We start from the raw sequence: 19,874 nt of genomic DNA, 5'->3' as shown, positions 1-19,874 counted from the left end.
AACATGGGAAAGCCTTCATCCAAAAATAAAATCTCAAGTGTCAGAGACCGCCCACTGGAGGGAAACGTGAAAATAACAATGTTTATGACAGTATTTCAGTAATACATTCTGTTGCATCTTTTGTCACAAAATGATACAGGAAATAAAACTTATAAACATGCTAATTGTGGTGCACCGTTAGCAAAATATCAGAAATAGCAGAGAACACATGAAGATGGATGAAGTCCTTTGAAAATGAATGTCTGTGTGCTTTTCATTACAAGTCTAACCTCATATACCAGATAACACCTGATGTGCATTTTCAGACTGAATACTTTTAACCTTATTCCTAGTTGCCTTCCCAATGCTTTCATAATTTAAAAAAAAAAAGTGCCCTGCTCTCCTCATCCCTAATTTTTATTCTTATATATAGAGGAGGAATATTCTATGACTATTATATATATCCCATATTACATGATAAGTTTTTATATTTCCTTGGCTCTGAGTTTCTTTAATTCAGCTACTGAAGTACTTAAAAAGGAAACAATTTTTTTTTTATTGTGGTGAAATGATAAAACATATACCAATTCAACAATTTATTCATGTATAATTCAGTGACACTGATTACATTCTTTAAGTTGTGCAGCCATTCTCACTATCCTTTTCCAAACTATTCCATTAACTTAAACTCACTGCCCCCTAAGCAAAAGCTCCCCCTTTTTTCCTTTCCTCCCACCCCTGGAAACTGAATATTTTAAATTTAGAAATGTAACATTTTTGGAAATGCTTAACTAGGTTTATAATATGACCAAAGAGATTACGAAATAACCTTCAAAATTATTTTTATAGAACATTTAATTTGAGATAATTTTAAACTGACAAGAAATTGCAGAAATAGTCTAGAGACTGTCCTGGTATGTTTCACCCAACTTCTGGCAGTGAGAACATCCTACATAATCACATTTCATTATCAAAACCAAGAAAATGACATGAGTAAAATTCTATTAATTAAATGACTAATTTTATTTGGATTTTCACTAGTTTTTACATGAAACTCTTTTTAGTGTGTAATTCTAAGAAATTTTATTACATTTAGAGATTGATGTAGCCACCACCAAAATCAGAATGTAAAACTACTTCAGTACAAACTTCTTCATGCTATATTTTTATGCTCATACCCTCTCTCCAAGCCTAAACCTGGCAACCACTGATCTGTTCTCCATCAGTATAAATTTTGTCATTTTGCCAGTTTTTTAAAAATGGAATCATATAGTACATAAGCTTTTCGGATTGGCGTTTTTGTCACACACCAAACTGCTCTTTAGATTCATCTAAGCTGATGAATAGTTTTATGTTACTGAATTGTATGCAAACTGGATGTGCCAGTTTGTTTATCAATTCATTCTTAAGGGAGATTTGAGTTGTTTCCAGGATTTTATTGTTATAAATAAAAACGGGTTCAAATTTGTATACAGGGTTTTCTGTGAACATTTTCATTTCTTTAGGATAGGTATGCAGATGTACAATTGCTGGGTCATATGTTTAGTTGTGTCTAATTTTATAAGAAACCACCAGCCTATTTTCTAGAGTTGTTAATACTACTTTACATTCCCACTAGCAAAGGTCTAATGTTTCCATATTCTCTACCACACTTGGTATATTCAATATATTTTATTTCAGACATCCCATCACCAACATCAGAGATTCAGTTGCTCTTTGTTACCAGCACTTATTGTCATTACATTTTATATTGGGCATTTTAGTACGTGTGTAATGGTATTTGATCATGACCTTGTATTTATCTCACGTCTAATGATGTTGAATGCCTTTCCATTGTTTATTTGCCATTTGTATATCCTCTTTGTTGTAATGGCAGTTCATGTCTTTTGCCCATTTTCTAGTCTATGGTTTGTTTTCTTACTGTGTAGTTTGTAGCATTGATACCAGAGATCGCATGATGGACTTTTGCAAGGCCGATGACTTCTTCATTGCAAATACCTTTTTTTACCAACATAAATGGCAACAATAAACATGGACTTCACCAGATGGAATACACAGGAATCAAATCAACTACATCTGTGGAAAAAGAAGATGGAGAAGCTCAGTATCATCAGTCAGAACAAGGCCAGGGTCCAACTGGGGAACAGACTATCAGTTGCTCATACTCAAGTTCGAGTTGAAACTGAAGAAAATTATATCAAGTCAATGAGAGCCAAAGTACTACCTTGAGTATATCCTACCTGCATTTAGAGACCATCTTAAGAATAGAATTGAACACAAATGTTGGAGAGGTTGTGGAAAGACTGGAACGCTTATACACTGTTGTTGGGAATGTAATATGGTACAGCCACTTTGGAAATCGATTTGGTGCTTCCTTAAAAGCTAGAAATAGAAGTACCATATGATCCAGCAATCCCACTCCTTAAAATATATTCTAGAGGAATAAGCTGTCACATGAATAGATAGATGCACACCCATGTTCATTGCAGCCCTGTTCACAATAGCAAAAATTTGGAACCAACCAAGGTGCCCATCAGACAAATGGATAAACAAATTATGATATAGTCACACGATGGAATATTACCCAACAATAAAGAACAATGATGAATGTGCGAAACATCTCATAACATGGATGAATCTGGAAAGCATTATGCTGTGCGAAATGAGTCGCAAAAAGAACAATATTGTGTGAGACCACTACTATAAGAACTCAAGAAAAGTTTTAAACACAGAAGAAAACATTCTTTGATGGTTATGAGGGTGGGGAGGGGGGTATTCACTAACTAGATTAAAAAAAATTTTTTTTTTTTTTTAGTAGACAAGAATTATCTTAGGTGAAGGGAAGGACAACACAATACAGGGGAAGTCAGTACAACTGGACTAAACCAAAAGCTAAGAAGTTTCCTGAATACAACCAAAGACTTTGAGGGGCAGGGGTCTGGAGACCATGGTTTCAGGGGACATATAGGTCAATGGGCATAACAAAGTTTATTTAAAAAATGTTCTGCATCCCACTTTGGTGAGTGGTGTCTGGGGGTCTTCAAAGCTAGTAAGCGGCCATCTAAGATGCATCAATTGGTCCCAACCCACCTGAAGCAAAGGAGAATGAGGAACACCAAAGACACAAGGAAAATATGAGCCCAAGAGACAGAAAGGGTCACATAATCCAGAGACTCCATCAGCCTGCAACCAGAATAATTAGATGGTGCCTGGCTACCATCATGGACCACCCTGGCAGGGAACACAACAGAGAGTCCCTGATGGAGCAGGAGAAAAGTGAGATGCAGACCTCAAATTCTAGTAAAAAGCCCAGACTTAATGGTCTAACTGAGACTGGAGGGTCTCCAGAGGTCATGGCCACCGGAATCTATGTTAGACCAAAACTAAAACCATTCCTGAAGCCAGCTGTTCAAACATTGGACTATAGGACATAAAATCATTCTCGTGAGGTGCATTCTTCTTAGCTCAAGTAGACATATGAGACTGGGAAGCTCCTGTCTGGAGGTGCGATGAGAAGGCAGAGGGGAACAGGAGCTGGTTGAATGGACACGGGAAGTACAGGGTGGAGAGAAGGAGTATGCTGTCACATTGTAGGGACAGCAACTAGGGTCACATAACAATGTGCATAAGTTTTTGTATGAGAAACTGACTTGAATTGTAAGCTTTCACTTAAGGCACAATAAAAACAATCCTCACAACTGGACCAAAAAGCAGTATTATGAAAAATGGAGAAGAAATTGTCAAAGATTTCATTTTACTTGGATCCACGATCAACGCCTATGGAAGCAGCAGTCAAAAAATGAAAGCCACATTGCAGGGCAAATCTGCTGCAAAAGACCTCTTTAAAGTGTTGAAAAGCAAAGATGTCACCTTGAAGACTAAGGTGCACCTGGCCCAAACCATGGTGTTTTCAGTTGCCTCCTATGCATGTGAAAGCTGGACAATGAATAAAGAAGACCGAACAAGAATTGACTCCTTTCAACTGTGGTGTTGGAGAATATTGAATATACCATGGAGTGCCAAAAGAACAAACAATTGTCCAGACTTAGTGGTCTGACTGAGACTAGAAGAGCCCCAGAGGTCATGGTCCCAGACCTTCTGTTAGCCCAAGACAGGAATCATTCCCAAAGCCACCTGTTCAGACAGGGATTGGACTGGACTATAGGAAATGATACTGGTGAGGAGTGAGCTTCTTGGATCAAGTAGACACATGAGACTGTGGGCAGCTCCTGTCTGGAGGGGAGATGAGAAGGCAGAGGGTGTCAGAAGCTGGCTGAATGGACACGAAAATAGAGGGTAGAGAGAAGAAGTGTGCTGTCTTGGGGAGAGCAACTAGGAGCATATAGCATGGTGTATATAAATTTTTGTATGAGAGACTGACGATTTGTAAATTTTAACTTAAAGCGCAATAAAAATTAAAAAAAAAAAATCTGTCTTGGAAGAAGTACAACCAGAATGCTCCCTAGAAGCAAGGGTGGTAAGACTATATCTCACATACTTTGGACATGTCAGGAGGGATCAGTCCCTGGAGAAGCACATCATGCTTGGTAGAGGGGTCAGTACTAAAAGAGGAGGACCCTCAATGAGATGGATTGACACAGTGGCTGCAACAATGGGCTTAAGCATAACAACAGTTGTGAGGATGGCACAGGATCGGGTACTGTTTGGTTCTATTGTACACAGGGTTACTATGAGTCAGAACTGACTCAATGGCACCTCACAACAACAATCCAATCCTCTTGTGGGCCACAAGCACCTCATTTGCATAGTCCTGACTCAGTCGTTTGATGGGAGTCACAAAGACTATGGTTAGAAGGGCCACAGTAAGTAATTTACTGCACCACACTTTTACAGAGCAGCCTGTTTTACTCTCACATTTGAAAAAGGCATTTTACAAATTGTTAGAAGTGGAATTGCTCCACCTGCGATAAAATACACACAAAAACTGGAAATAATTGAAATGTCCATCAGCTGGTGAACTCATAAATACATTTTTGTTATGCCCATACACAGGAATAGTATGCAGTGACAAAGAGGAACAAACTATTGATAACTGACCTTTACTAGCTTCCACTGGTCTTTGCCGGTGAGAGACTCAAACAATCTGGGTGCGGATCAGCCACTTTTACTTTCTAGTCTGTGACGGCTGTCTTTATATGTCAGAACTTCAAACCCTGTTCTGGGTTTAAAAGCCATGTATTGCAAGCTACTTTCCGTTAGTAACTCAGCCAGAGTGTACTCTACAGGGTGATTGGCTTTTTCCCCCTCTCCACGGTGCTGAAGTGCTGTTTGCTGTAGAGAAACCTGTGTCCTGTAAAATGGTTGTGCCCTTCTTACCAAGCGGATAAATGTCATGGCCGTCTTTTCTCCCCAGGTCCCTGAAGGGGATATACTTCAGATGATATTTTTTGTGAGGAGCCCTGGTGGTGCAGTGGTTAAAGCGCTTCGCTGGTAACCGAAAGGTCGGCTCTTGGAATCCACCAGCCGCTCCCTGGGAGAAAGATGTGGCATCCTGGGCAGATTAACCAGTAAGCAAAGTATGCACAGGTTTACTGTAAGCAAGTTGTGCATAGATTTAAATGTTCACTTACTAATGTGTAGTGCACAATTTCACATGGGTGAAAAACAGGTGAAATTGTGCATTGCAGATTAGAAAGCACAAATAAGCCTGTGCGCACCTTGATCACTGGAGAAACCGTCCCTGTGTGGCAATCAGTGGTGGTGTAGTGGTTACAGCTGCTAACTAAAAGGCCGGCAGTTCGAATCCATCAGGAGCTCCATGGAAACTCTATGGGGGCACTTCTACTGTGTCCCATAGGGTCGCTGTGAGTCCGAATCAACTGGATGGCAATGGGTTTTTTGTTTGTTTGTTTTGGCCTGGCGTCAGCTTCCATAAAGATTACAATTTTGTAAACCCTCTGGGACGATTCTGTTCTGCCCTTCGGGGCCGCTATGAGTCAGAATCGACTCGAGGACAGTGCGTTTGGGTTCTGAACCTCTATCCATTTTCAGCCAGGGTTAAGTTGTGACTCCTCAACCTCCCGGCCGTTTCTCGTTACTGGCACAAAAAGACCCGTTTGCCTTTTGTACGTAACGCATTCAAAGATGGCTGCTCCCAGGTACCCTGACAAAGAGGGCGGGAACGTATTCCAAAGTAAACCAAACCCGCCGCCTAGTGGATTCCGCTTTAAAGCTATAGGCCAGATTAGTATGCCCCATAGGGTTTCCAAGGAGCAGCTGCTGGATTTGGACTGCCGATCTTTAGGTTAGTACTGTACCGCCAGGACTGCGGGTGGATGTAATAACTTCTAAAGAATTAAGATTTATACTTCGTAAAACTCTTCAGACCCTCATTGGCCACCGTACGCCGGTTGACTGGGAGGTAGGACCAGAAATGGACGAGTTTCAGGGAAGTAATCTTCTGTCTGCGGCCCATCTGCTTGGTGTGTGATGAAAATCTGTTCAGTGGTTGGGGTGTCTGCGTGGGACAGGATGAGAGGGGTCTGTCGGCGTCCGCGTTGGGCGTTATATGTGCGCCACCGTCGGGAGTTTAGCGTGAGTGCGTGCGAGTTTGCTGGGCGTAGGAAGGCTTTGGTAATGGGAGGTACGTGATTGAGGTGTCTTTGGTGTCAGTCTTGAGCGGGGGGGCTCTTGTGGTTAGTGACTCAAGATCCCCCCAAAACAACGAACGGTTTCGAGGTCAGATTTTAGAGTCTTTGTGGCTTACTCCACCCGTAGCGCTCCGTGATTGAAAGCTGGAGAAGCGCTGTTTGTCTACGAACGTGGGATATGGTTCGGGTTCTCTTTGGGGTAAATGATGGAGGGGCTGCTTTGGGGGTACTATACAGGGCTTTCTGGTCCAGGTTTTGGAATTCGGGGTAATGGTGGTCTGTGTTACAGACGCGTGGAGGACTGAATCCTTAGGGGTTCAAGTCCCATGTATGGGGCGTGGATTTAGCTCCAGACCTTGGCTGCCTGGGAACAGACTTGATGGACGCGGACATTCCCCGTCAAACCTTCGGGATAAAGACTCTTCTCCACTGCTAGTTTTTAATTTCTCACATGATTTCTTACTCTTGGACACTCAAGAATGTACGTTTTTCGAAAGATGAATGATTCAGCGTATCTGAAAGTAATGTTTTCTACTTAAGCTGCGGTTTATCCTTACAGCACATTTCCAGCGTATTTCTTTTCTTTACCGCTCTACAGTCGGTTTCCCAAAGCCAACCCTTGTCACAATATTAGTATATTTAAATGTTATGCTTTTATGTTATGTGCTTATGATTCATAATTTGGAGAAGCTGGGTAAATGGTGTTATGATTTCCAAATTGCAAACTCGTAGTACCAACAGGTTTTTTAACGTGTGAACTGGTGGTGTTACGAGTGGGCTTACATTAAATGCATGTGTGTGTTTGGACAGAGGTGGAATATTGAAGACATTTAGCTCTCAGTTCGGGAGCAGTTTATAATTATGTGTTATTATTGACCTGTGGGTTTGTTACCTTGCCTTTCCTCTCCAGTCTAGATGATTTACTTTCGTTGCAACTGTAAATGTGTGTTACAGTTTTCTAACTTTTTTCCTTGTAATTTTCTGTAGCATAGAAGACTTCTTGCTGTTGTGCCATGGAGTTGATTCCCTTAGTATTAAATACTTAAGTTTGACCACCTTCTCACTGTCAAGTCGATTGCAACTTACAGCAACCCTGTAGGACAGAGTAGACCTGCTCCACAGGGTTTCCAAGGCCGTGATCTTTACAGAAGCAGACTGTCAGATCTTCCTCCTGTGGAGCAGATAGTGGGTTGGAACCACACATATTTTGCTTAGCAGCTGACCACTTAATTTCTGCACCACCAGGGCCCCTTTTGATCACTTTAAACCAAAAACCCTGTCTGACTTATTGTGACCCTATAGGACAGAGTAGAATTGCCCCATGGGGTTTCCAAGGAGCACCTGGTGAATTCAAACCACTGATCTTTTGGTTAGCAGCCAAACTCTTAACCACGCCACCAGGTCTCCAGTTTGATCACCTTACTAAACTCTCATTATTATAACATCTTTTTCTGCACCCCACATTTCATTATGGAAAATTTTCAAACCTAAAGAAATATTGAAAGAATTTTGAAGTTACCACCTATATACCAACCATCTAGATTTTGCCGTTGACCTGGTGGCACCGTGGTTAAGAGCTATGGCTGCTAACCAAAAGGTAAACAGTTTGAATCCCCCAGGTGCTTGCTGGAAACCCTTTGAGGGAGTTGTACTCTGTCCTGTAGGGTTGCTATGAGTCGGAATCAACTCGACAGCAATGGGTTTGGTGGGGGTTTTTTTAGGCTAGTTCTACCAGCTATCTAACTATCCATTCCTCTGTCCATTAATTTGTCTTTTTTGTTGTTGGCTTTGGTGTACTTTGAAGTAAGTTGCAGATATCATTATCGTTTGCTCTAAATACTTCTAATACTGCCTTCTATTCAAAGGTACTCAAAATTAACTTTGTTGAATGAATGCATCACTGCACAATTACAGAATATTTTACTCGTGCAGATAATTATCTAAAGTCCTACTTATAGTCTTTTAGTTGCTCCTTTGTTTATTTGATGAGCAGACATCTTATTTACAAATAATTTTGACAAGGTGTGACGTGCATGGACTTTGGAATGAAATGAATCTGGTTTTTCAGTCCGGATTCTGCCTCCTGCTCATTACTGAGCTGAAAGGTTAGGCCATACTCTCAGGGTTCTCCAGTCTCTGTCAGGCCAGCAAGTCTGGTCTTTCTTTTTGAGTTAGAATTTTGTTCTACATTTTTCTCCAGGTCTGTCTAGGACCCTCTATCGTGATCCCTGTCAGATCAGTCAGTAGTGGTAGCCAGGCACCATCTAGTTGTACTGGACTAAGTCTGGTGTTGGCTGTGATAGATGCCGTCCATCAGTCCTTTGGACTAATCTTTCCCTTGTATCTTTAGTTTTCTTCATTCTTCCTTGCTCCCAAAGGAGTGAGACCAGTGGAGTATCCTAGGTGGCCGCTCACAGGCTTTTAAGACCCCAGACAGTACTCACCAAAGTAGAACGTAGAACATTTTCTTTAAAGACTATGTTATGCCAGTTGAGCTAGATGTTCTCTGAGACCATAGTTCCCACAGCCCTCAGCCCAGCAATTTGGTCTCTCGGGGAGTTTGGATGTGTCTGTGGATTTACCATGACCTTGCCTTGTACAGGTTGTGCTGGCTTCGCCAGTATTGTGTACTGTCTTACCCTTCATGAAAATTACCCCTTATCAATTTTTTATTGTCTATTAAGTGTTTTTCCATTCCAACCCCTCCCCTCCCTCATAACCATCAAAGATTATTTCTTTTTGTATGTAAACTTTTTCATGAATTTTTACACTAGTCGTTTCATACAATATTCATCCTTTTGTGATTGACTCAGCATAATGCTCTCCAGATTCATCCATGTTATGAGATGCTTCACAGATTCATTGTTGTTCTTGATTGTTATGTAATACTCCATTGTGTGTATACAGCACAGGTTGTTTACCCATTCTTCTGTCGATGAGCATCTAGGTTGTTTCTATCTTTTGGCTATTGTGAACGATGCTGCAGTGAATGTGGATGTATATATATCTATTCATGTGACAACTCTTATTTCTCTAGGATATATTCCTAGGAGTGGGATTGCTGCATCATATGGTATCAATTTTATTTTTAATGTAGAATGCTGATATGTTTATAATTTAATACACATTATGTGATTATAAATAATGAAGAAAGTAAAAACCTGTCACTGATGTGGAACACTAACTAATGGGACAAATAGATATTCTGGAGCATCAATTTAAGGTGTTTACACAGCAACAGTGGGAACATCTGGACCCAGTGGGAATGTATACTCAGAGTCCATTTTGTCTTCAGCCCACAGGTGGTGTCTTGCTAGGAGGAAGAGGAATCAAGTGAAGAAAGGGAAGGAGAGTCCAATACTTGGGTATCATCATTTCTGTGAATACCCTTGACTGGAGACTGAGATTTTTGAACAGAAATTCAGAACTGATCCAGAAGAGACAAAGATAGAGCATACCAATTAGTAACCATTTCCCAAATTAGGAAGAAAATGATCCAAGTCCAGGTGACTTTTGGTTTATTCTGTTCCTCTATAGGTTTGTAGTTGTTGATTTTAGCTGCTGTCAAGTCAGCTCCAATTCATGGTGACCTTAAATATAACAGAATGATGGGTTTGTAGAGTCCTGTAGAAATCAGTGTAATGAAGCAGGAAAATATAAATTATGATTAGCAGGTTCTGAAGAAAAGTAAACTTAAAATTCTAACTTCTAAATCAGAGCTAGGTAGGATCAGGAATATATTATTCATTGTTGATTCTGATATTGGCTTTGAAGCTACATGGTAAATATAGGAATTTGTATTATTCACGTACTTGTAACTAGCATATAATTTGCTGTGATATACACACATACTACCTTAGCAAAATGTTCTACTTTAGCAAGAATGTATAATGCTACATATTACAGAAACTTTGAATTTTTAACTTTTTTGAATGAATGGATGACTGTACAACTACAGAATAGTTTAGTAGATTTTGATACTATTACAATGTATTAAGGAGAAAAAAATCTATTTCTTACATGGCAAAAAAGAGCAGAGTAACTTCCTTTACATTCCTTCCATATCAAAAGAACATTACTTCATTAAACAGGACCCTGTTATTACAGGAATCACTGACATTCAGCGATGTGGCTGTGAAGTTCACCTGGGAGGAGTGGCAGCTCCTAGACCCTGCTCAGAAGGGCCTGTACCGGGACGTGATGTTGGAGAACTTTAGCAACTTGATGTCCGTGGGTGAGGACAGCTCTCCTGTATCCCTCAAGGGGTGCCCAGTCAGTGGCCTTCCTTTCTCAACTGCTTAACTTTTGAAAGTACCTGCCGTGCTCTTGACTGGTAGATTCTCAGATCCTTTTCTTGAACCAGGCAAAAGAATATAAGATACCCTCTTCTGTGAGAAAAGCCTTGACTTTGCAAATGTGAAAACTCTTTAGTCCCTAAAATGTAACATTTTTTCCATCTTTACATGCCACCACCCAGTTCTATATGTGTAAGTCTCCTGTCGTTTCCCATGAGCAGGGTATCAAGCTAGCAAAGGAGATGCACTCTCCATGCTGGAACAAGGACAAGAACTGTGGACGATGGAAGATGAAACCCACTGTCGAGCCCATTCAGGTGAGTGAATGGGAACCAGCAAGGCGGGTGGGTGAGAAAATCATTCTAGACATTCTAGAAGGCACCGCAGCTATGTGGGTGTCTGAGGTACATAAACCTACCCTCCCTGCCAAATGAGAGGATGTTTTCTTTTTAGGAATTTAGAGGAAAATATGCCACTTTTATCTTTTCTGAAATCTGATCCCTGTTTCTTTTATCTTTTACCTTACTCTGGTTTTATATCGTTTGTTTACATTGATTTCTTCCCCCTAGAATTTCCCAATTTCCTTTTCTTTGTTCACTGTCATAATCAGTGTCTCTGCCCATTCCTTTCACCTCTCTTGCTATGACATTCCAAGCCTCTCTCCAAAGACAGAACTTTGAATTCTTTACTGTCTTTTGACTATTCTACCTTCCTGTCCCATTGGGAAGTACTGATTTCCGTTTGTAACATACAAACCCACCTTGGAGAGGTTGCTCCCAGGATAACTTGGATTCTCACTATGCATTTACAGGTAATCTCCGATTTATGACGGGATTCCATTCTGACGACTCTGTTGCAAGTTGGTTCTTGTTTTTTGTTTCCATTATTATTCCCTTTTACTATCAGTACCTCTATAAATCCAATCTTTATTTGTCTTTGAGGTTGGCATGAGAATGATAACATCAGAAAATTGGACGCTGCAACACTGTAGTACATATTACTAATGATACCAAAAAAAAAAAAACTGTTTCAGTCAAGTCAATTCCAACTCCTAGCAACCCTATAGGACAGAGTAGAACTGCCAGTAGGGTTTCCAAGGAGTGGCTGGTGGATTCAGAATGCCAACCTTTTGGTTAGTAGCCGAGCTCTTAACCCTAGGCCACCAGGGCTCAATTTCTAGTGATAAGACGTACAAAACAAAAAAAAGGACGGTTGTAAGTCTGGTTTGCTGTAACTCAAATATGTCGTTAAGTCAGGGACAACCTGTATATAGTTCCTTTGCTTCTCTTTTCCCTCCACTCTGAGTTCTCTAAATTTCTGTTTTCCACTTCTTGCTGTTCTTATAACCCTCAAAGTTTCCTTCATTCTTACGAGGTAAGCCCTTTCTGGGTTTTTTTGGTAGAGAATCCCAAATTGACTTTTCCCTCAATATTGTCTGCCTTACACTTTAAAAGTTCTGTGTTATAAAAATGGTGTGACAGTAGCGTCGGACTCCTCATCTGACTTCACAAGGGGAAGGAGATAGAATCATTATCACCATCACAGCCCAAGGCTGATTCCTGTGAAACAGAGGTCAGACATACCTCCTGTCTCCAACCTTTATACCAATTCTGACACCAGCTGTCCCTCCCAAGGCACTCTCTTCTTCTCTTCTGGGTTCAATAATCCATTGCAATGGCCACACAGAATTCACAGACCTACAGTTAAAGTGGTTTATTAAGTAACAGGATACAACTCATGATCACGAAGCCTGTAGGCAATGTCTCCCTTCTTCAGTGCAGGACAGCTCTCTCAGCTGCTCTCAACCATGCAGGCCTCCTCTCAGGCCCCTCAGGACAGGAGTCCTCTTGGCCCCCTGAGGACAGGCTACTCTCAGCCCCCTCAGGACATTCTCCTCTTGGTCCCCCTCTGGACGGGCTCCTCTTGGCTCCCCTGTTTGCTGCTGCTGTCTCTGCCACTGGGCTCCTTTAGGACCTATTGCTGCTGGCTCTGCTGCTAGGCCCCTTCCAGGCCTGTAGCAGTCTTCAGTGTTACAACCCTTGACCTGTGTTACAGCTCTGTTAGGAGGTTCCTTGCCTCCTCCCTCTCTGCTGCTTTCTTCCCTTCTTTTTTCCTTTGGCTTCTTCCTCCTGCTTCTTTCTGTCCCAAAACCTTTGTGGGGCTGGCTGCATATATATAAACAACTCCTTGTCAATTTCAAGGCATGGCCCCTCCTAGCGCAGCCCCTCTTAGCAGAGCCACAGACTGACCAGTCCTCTGTTGGTAGGGCGTAGACACTTCATTTGTATAGTCTATTGACCAATCCCTGCAAGGTACATACAAACCACAGAGCAGGCTGCAGCCTAGGGCCAGACAAAAAGTATCAAACCACAAGTTGTTTACAATTTATCCAGAAGATGTAACCTTCTTGGGTAGAAAACTAGGGCAAAGGTAACTCCTCAGAGTTTGGGGGAGGAAATCTCTTCAAGCTGTTTTTCCAAAGAACCAGTGCAAAAGGCCACATAAAGGAGCTTATTTCACCACTGTGTCATATATCTCTCTAAGGGATGCACATGTAATTCTATAGTTGGTGACTCAAAGCCATAATATGTGTCCGTTTACTAAGAAATAGGGAAATATTCTAGGCATAAAGATGTTTGTAGTCATGAGTGAGGATTCTTTATGTAATATTTAGTACTTAAGCTTTCTATCATGAGACGCTTTTGTTATAATTCAAGGCTATGTAAAAGAAGCTGTAAAAATGAGCAATAAAGAGAGGGATTGTTACCGCAAATTGCAGGTTCGAGCCGCCTGCGGCAAAACCAGTACAGAGACAGGAGGAGGTAAGCAGTAGGAAGGCTTTATTGAATACCGGTATTCAAGAGACAGAGGGGGTTAAATTTCTCCCAAATTCTGTCTGTCCTAAAGGGTTGATGGGAGGGTTTTATATGGGAAAGATCAGGGTTACCTAATGTTTTGAACACATAGTCCACAGATGGTCTTATACATCACAAAACAACTACAAAAACTCTTTATTAAACTAAAGATAAACATGTTAGGCATCTGGACTCTAATCAGTATATTTATAACAGGCTGAAAAACTCTCATAAGAATCTCTCGGCTAGTGGAGCTGTTTTGCCAAGTCCACTGTGGCTGAGATAGGGAGCAAGAAAGAAAGCCTTCCTGTCGGTTTTCAGGCTGAAGGCCATTTCTCACGAGAACAAAGAAAGAAGAAGAGAGACCAAGGCCACAGGAGCTGAGATAGCTCTGCACCCCTTTGCAAGAGACCGGTGCAGCTGGTGCAATTAAAAAATGTTTAGAGATTACTTAGAGCATCATTATGGCATTAGTCATGTCAAGCTCTTAATCACCTTGTTTCAATAGGGGAAAACATGTTGTAAGGTATTAGGGTGTTTGTTACGTTTTAGAGTGGAACAGGCTGCTCAGCTATATTTTGAACAGAGCCTGCACCATTTTCTAAGGACTAGAGGTTAATCACAGCTTATACAGCTGTACTGAAACAAATGAGAAAATATATTCTCCCTAATATTAAAACACTATAAGAAAATGCATTTTCGCTACTTCAGGGTTAACATAACGTAAGGAAACCCTGGTGGCATAGTGGTTAAGTGCTACAGCCGCTAACCAAAAGGTCGGCAGTTCGAGTCTGCCAGACGCTCCTTAGAAACTCTACAGGGCAGTTCTACTCTGTCCTGTAGGGTCGCTATGAGTCGGAATTGACTCGACGGCAGTGGGTTTGGTTTTTCTGGTTTTAGAGAACATAGAGCTCACAGTGTTATAGACAGAGTGGGAAATGATATCATGGTAGGCCAGAGACATATTCTGGTTTTGAATAAGGAAGTGATGAAGCAGAAGGAATGAAGGTGTGAAATTGAAAATGTACAAAGCCATGAGGGGGACTTTTTAAAAATTGGCCTGAACCTGTTGACATGAAGGCCAATATTAGGATATGTTTGTAAAGGACTTAATGGAGTGGAAAGTTTTCTTTGTACAAGTGTATCTTCTTAATGTCTTTTACCTCTCACATCTCCAGTATCCACACTTCATAATCTGTGAATGTCTTTTTTATTTCCTTCTTTGTTTACTCAGTTTCTGCTGATTAGAATTGAAGCTCAGTGAAGATAAGCCCTATGTCTTATATCCCAAACATGAGAACAGTGCTTTGTATATGGTAGCTATTGAACAACTATTTGTGGAATAAATGAATGTAGCCCTCATTGTTTTGGATCACCCACTGTGGTCTGATATTCCTCCAGTTCCTGTTGTCTGGTATCCTTCCAAATTCTGTGTTTTGCTGCTAAAAGTGACCTGCCTGTATTTTACTACCTCTGTATTTTGTGCAAAGGCGTATTTAGAAAGTAGTTGTATTGTATAGGTTATGAATTATCTATCCCTGTTTGTACATGGACTGCTTTTACCTGTTCGTGTTTATATTAGTGTGTTTTTTACCAAAGTATACATGTATACATGGAGTTGCTTTTATGCTCGTTTCATAGGATTGTCACTAAAGAGCCTGCCGACACCAAGGTACTTTTTAAATAGATTGATTCCAAACTAAGATTGTGGAATGATTCGTTGTTCCTTTTTTTCTAGAAATTGAGAAAGTTGATGATCATCTCCAGCGTCACTTGCAAAACCAAAGAATTCAGAAGTGTTTGGAACAATGCCATGAAAATAATGCATCTGGAAATATTTTTAATCAGAGAAAAAGTAATTTTCCATTAAAGCAACATCATGATATGTTTGACTTGCATGGAAAAACTTTAAAATCAAATTTAAGTTTAGAAGACCAGAACAGAAGCTGTGACCTGAAAACCTTTACTGAGTTTATTGGAGATGGACAACCCTTTCCCCAAGATAAGCATGGAAAAATTTATACTGATAATGCATTTTCCGAAAGCGTAAAACCCATCAGTAACAAGTCCCAGATCATTAGCCATCAGAGAACTGCCAAAATAGTGAATGTGCATGTATGCAGTGAATGTGGAAAAGCCTTCTTCAAGAAGTCTCAGTTCATTGGTCATCAGATGGTTCATACAGGAGAGAAGCCTCATGGATGCAGTACGTGTGGGAAAGCATTCTCCAGAAAATACAGGCTGACTGAACACCAGAGAATTCATGCAGGGCTGAAACACTATGAATGCACTGAATGTGACAAAACCTTCCTCAAGAAATCACAACTAAATATACATCAGAAAATACATATGGTAGAGAAACCGTATACATGCAGTGAATGTGGGAGAGCCTTCAGCAAGAAGTGTTTGCTCATTTATCATCAGCGAACTCATACAGGAGAGAAACCTCATGGATGCAATCTGTGTGGGAAAGCCTTCTGTACAAAGTCCAGCCTTACTACTCATCAGAAAACTCATACGGGAGAGAAGCCCTATATATGCAGTGAATGTGGAAAAGGCTACATGGAGAAGAGGCGCCTTATTGCACACCATCTAACCCACACTGGAGAGAAACCGTTTATATGTAATGAATGTGGTAAACGGTTCACTTTGAAGAACAGTCTTATCGCGCATCAGCAAACTCATACAGAAGAGAAATCATATACTTGCAGTGAATGTGGAAAAGGCTTTTCCATGAAGCACTGTCTTATCAGACATCAGCGAATTCATACTGGAGAGAAACCCTATATATGCACTGAGTGTGGAAAAGGCTTCCCCCTGAAGAGTCCTCTCGTTAGACACCAGCGAACACATACAGGAGAGAAACCTTATGTATGTAGTGAATGTGGAAAAGGCTTCACCATGAAGATTGATCTCATCATACATCAGCGTATTCATACTGCAGAGAAACCATATATGTGCAAAGATTGTGGAAAAGGCTTTACCGTGAAGAGCCGTCTCATTGAACATCAGCGAACTCATACAGGTGAGAAACCTTATTTATGCAGTGAATGTGGAAAAGGCTTCTCAGCTAAGATCCGGCTAATTGGACATCAGCGAACTCATACAGGAGAGAAGCCGTATGTATGCAGTGAATGCGGAAAATGCTTCACTGAGAGGAGCCATCTCAATGTACATCGGCGCACTCATACTGGAGAGAAACCCTATATATGCAACGAGTGTGGGAAAGCTTTAAGTGGGAAAAGTGTGCTCATTGCACATCAGCGAACTCATACTGGAGAGAAACCTTATGTATGCAATGAATGTGGAAAAGGCTTTGCTAGGAAGAGTAATCTTGTTGATCATCAGCGATCTCATACAGGGGAAAAATCTTATATATGCGGTGAATGTGGAAAAAGCTTTACTGTGAAGCGCACTCTCCTTATACATCAACAAGCTCATGTTGCAGAGAAATCATATCTATACAGTGAATTTGAACAGGCTTCAAAACAAAATGCACTCTCGTTATACATAAGCGAACTTATACTGAAGTGAAATCCTGTGGATAGTTAAATTTTATGTGTCAACTTGACTAGCCTATGTTTCCCAGTTGTTGGGTCAAACACCACTCTAGTTGCTATCATAGAGTAGTTACCTGTGATTAAAGCATTTGGCCTTGGGTAGAGCAGATTACCTTCCATAATGTAATTCAATCACCCACCAAAATGCACTCTAATTTAATATAGTCAATCATTTGAGGTCATATCAGTGTAGGGTGGATCTTAGACCTAATGACTTACGAGTTATAAGAAGACAAGAATAGATACAGGGACACATACCCACGGGAAGACAACATGTGGGGATCATCTACAAGCAAATGACCAAGGATCGTTGTCAGACACCAGAAACTAGGAGAAAGGCTCACAGATGGAATTGACATGGCTGAGACCCTGATTTTAGCCTCCAGAACTGTGAGAAAATAAATTTCTGTTCTTCAAAGCCAACCACTTGTGGTATTTCTGTTATGCCAGCACTAGGAAACAAGGGCACCCTATGAATGCAGCCAGAAGATAGGTCTCAAACAATGTGAGATATGTTATATAGGAAAGACTCCATTTGTATGTACTGAGTGCGGAAAATCGTATTTGCACAAATACGATCTCATTACGCATCAGAGAATTCACTCGTAGAGAAACCACATGTGTGCAGTGAATGCGGGAAAGCCTTCACCACAAAGTCAGTATTCAGTGTACATCAATGAACTCACATGGGAGAGAGACCATATGGATGCAGCAATTGTGAGAAGGCTTTCTCCCACTTGTCAAACCTTGTTAAACATAAGAGAATGCACACGAGAAATGTGTAGATTCAGTCAAGTTTGAAGTTCCTTTAACAGAGTCAAAGCTCTTTACAAACAAGGGGTCTCATGTAGAAGAAAAACCCTATAAGTATGATGACTTAAAATGTCTCTGTACAACTCAGGTCTCTTTATACATCAGTGGGTTTCCAGCAGATTGAAATGTAATCAATATGAGACAGCCTCTTATGAAAATGTGCACCCTCAGGAGATTAAAGAATTTTCCCAGAAACGTTTGCAGTGCAGCGAATGTGGTAGTGCCTTTAGTGATCATTACCTCACGTTTTCTGTTAGTAAAAAACCCATAGGGAGAAACTATGATCCATTTAATGTGGAAATGCCTTGAGCAAAAATTTCTAGTTAAATTATTTGTCTAAATATATAATACATATTTATGCTGAGATAAGTCCTATGATTGCAGAGACTGGCAATTCTAATTATCTGTGATAATGGCCATGGGAAAGCCTTTACCCAGAAATAAAACCTCAGTAAGTGTCAGTTCACATTGGAGGGAAACTTTAAGATGGCAATGAATATGGCATTTCATTGATATATTCTGTCACATCATTTGTCATGAAATCATATCGAAAATAAACCTTTGAACATACAGATGTGAAACACCTGTAGCAAAATATTAGCGAACTCATGAAGGAATGAAGTCCAGTGAAAATGACATTTGTGGCATTTTGTTACAAGACTCATCTCCTTACACATCACTTATTGACTATCTCGTTATTCAACATTTCACATTTATGACAACATCCAGCTATTTTGTGCGTTAATAACGTATATCTGGCAGTAACAAACACTGAAGTGCAAGACGAGGGTAACACTTGCTTTGGTGGTTAAGGTTATATATGTCAGCTTGGCTGGACCGCGATTCTTAGTGGTTTGGCAGTTATGTAATGATGTAGTCATCTTTTTGTGATCTGATGTGGTCATCTCCCATTTTCACGTAACGGCAATTACTCGTAACAACCTGGTCTTTGGAACCTAACCATGTCAATAAGTGAGAAGAGGATGTATATCACATACACCTGATGTGCATTTTCAAACTGGATACTTCAAACTTTATTGTTTGTTGCCTTGTTAATGGTCCCATAATTTAGAAAAAACAGACTACTCTCCTCATCAGTGCTTTTATTCTCACACACAAGGCAGGAGTGTTCTATGACTATCCCGTATTATGTGATTTTTTTCTTATATTTCCTTGGCTTTAAATTTATTTATGAATTTAGCATATGAAATACTTAAAAAAAAATAACATTTTAAATTTATAAATGTAACAATGTCCTTGGAAATGCTTAACTAAGTTTATAATATGATCGAAGAGTTTACATAACCACCTTCAAAGTTGTTATGTCTAATTAGAAATAATTTTAGGTTCACAGAAATTGAAAAAATGGTCCAGAGACTTTCCTAATATCCCTCACCCAACTTCTTGCAGTGAAAGCGTCCTACATAACCGTATTTCATTATCAAAACCAGGAAAATGACAAAGGTAGAATATTATTAAATCCTCAACCTTATTTGGATTTCAGTAGTTTTCATATGATTTTTTTAAGTGTTTAATTCTAAGAAGTTTTATTAAATGTTTAGATTTGTGTTACCACCATCAGAAGCAGGAGATAAAACTATTTCATCGACACAGACTCCCCTGTACTGCCTTTTTATACTCACAGTCTCTCTCCATTCCTAACACTGGCAACCACTTATCTGTTCTCCATCAGTATGGAATAGTATACAGTGACAAAAAGGGACAACCTATTGATAAATGCCACAACTAGGATAAATTTCA

General features: G+C 40.3%; 2 protein-coding genes across 10 annotated transcripts in view; both read left to right on the top strand.

The window, feature by feature from the left end:
• Positions 1–19,874, top strand: part of LOC126086039 (zinc finger protein 615-like) — a 158,221-nt gene that overhangs the window by 80,004 nt on the left and 58,343 nt on the right. The gene's annotated exons all lie outside the window — the stretch shown is intronic.
• Positions 2,744–19,253, top strand: LOC126086045 (zinc finger protein 615-like). 8 transcript variants are annotated; one of them, XM_049902065.1, is made up of 5 exons: positions 2,744–5,516; positions 9,886–10,096; positions 10,698–10,824; positions 11,107–11,202; positions 15,479–19,253. In XM_049902065.1, exons 2-5 carry the CDS (start codon positions 10,082–10,084, stop codon positions 17,272–17,274), a joined length of 2,034 nt encoding a protein of 677 aa, XP_049758022.1. In that variant the 5' UTR covers positions 2,744–5,516; positions 9,886–10,081; the 3' UTR covers positions 17,275–19,253. The 8 variants fall into 8 exon arrangements, with proteins under 8 accessions (XP_049758022.1, XP_049758018.1, XP_049758020.1 ...); XM_049902061.1 differs by lacking the exon at positions 2,744–5,516 and adding an exon at positions 6,088–6,244; XM_049902063.1 differs by lacking the exon at positions 2,744–5,516 and adding an exon at positions 6,271–6,422.

Source organism: Elephas maximus, chromosome 11, assembly GCF_024166365.1.
Source record: "Elephas maximus indicus isolate mEleMax1 chromosome 11, mEleMax1 primary haplotype, whole genome shotgun sequence".
In the NCBI taxonomy this organism is placed as follows: Eukaryota; Metazoa; Chordata; class Mammalia; order Proboscidea; family Elephantidae; genus Elephas; species Elephas maximus.
The sequence above is the reverse complement of the archived record's forward strand: the minus strand, read 5'-3'. Positions and strand labels throughout refer to the sequence as shown.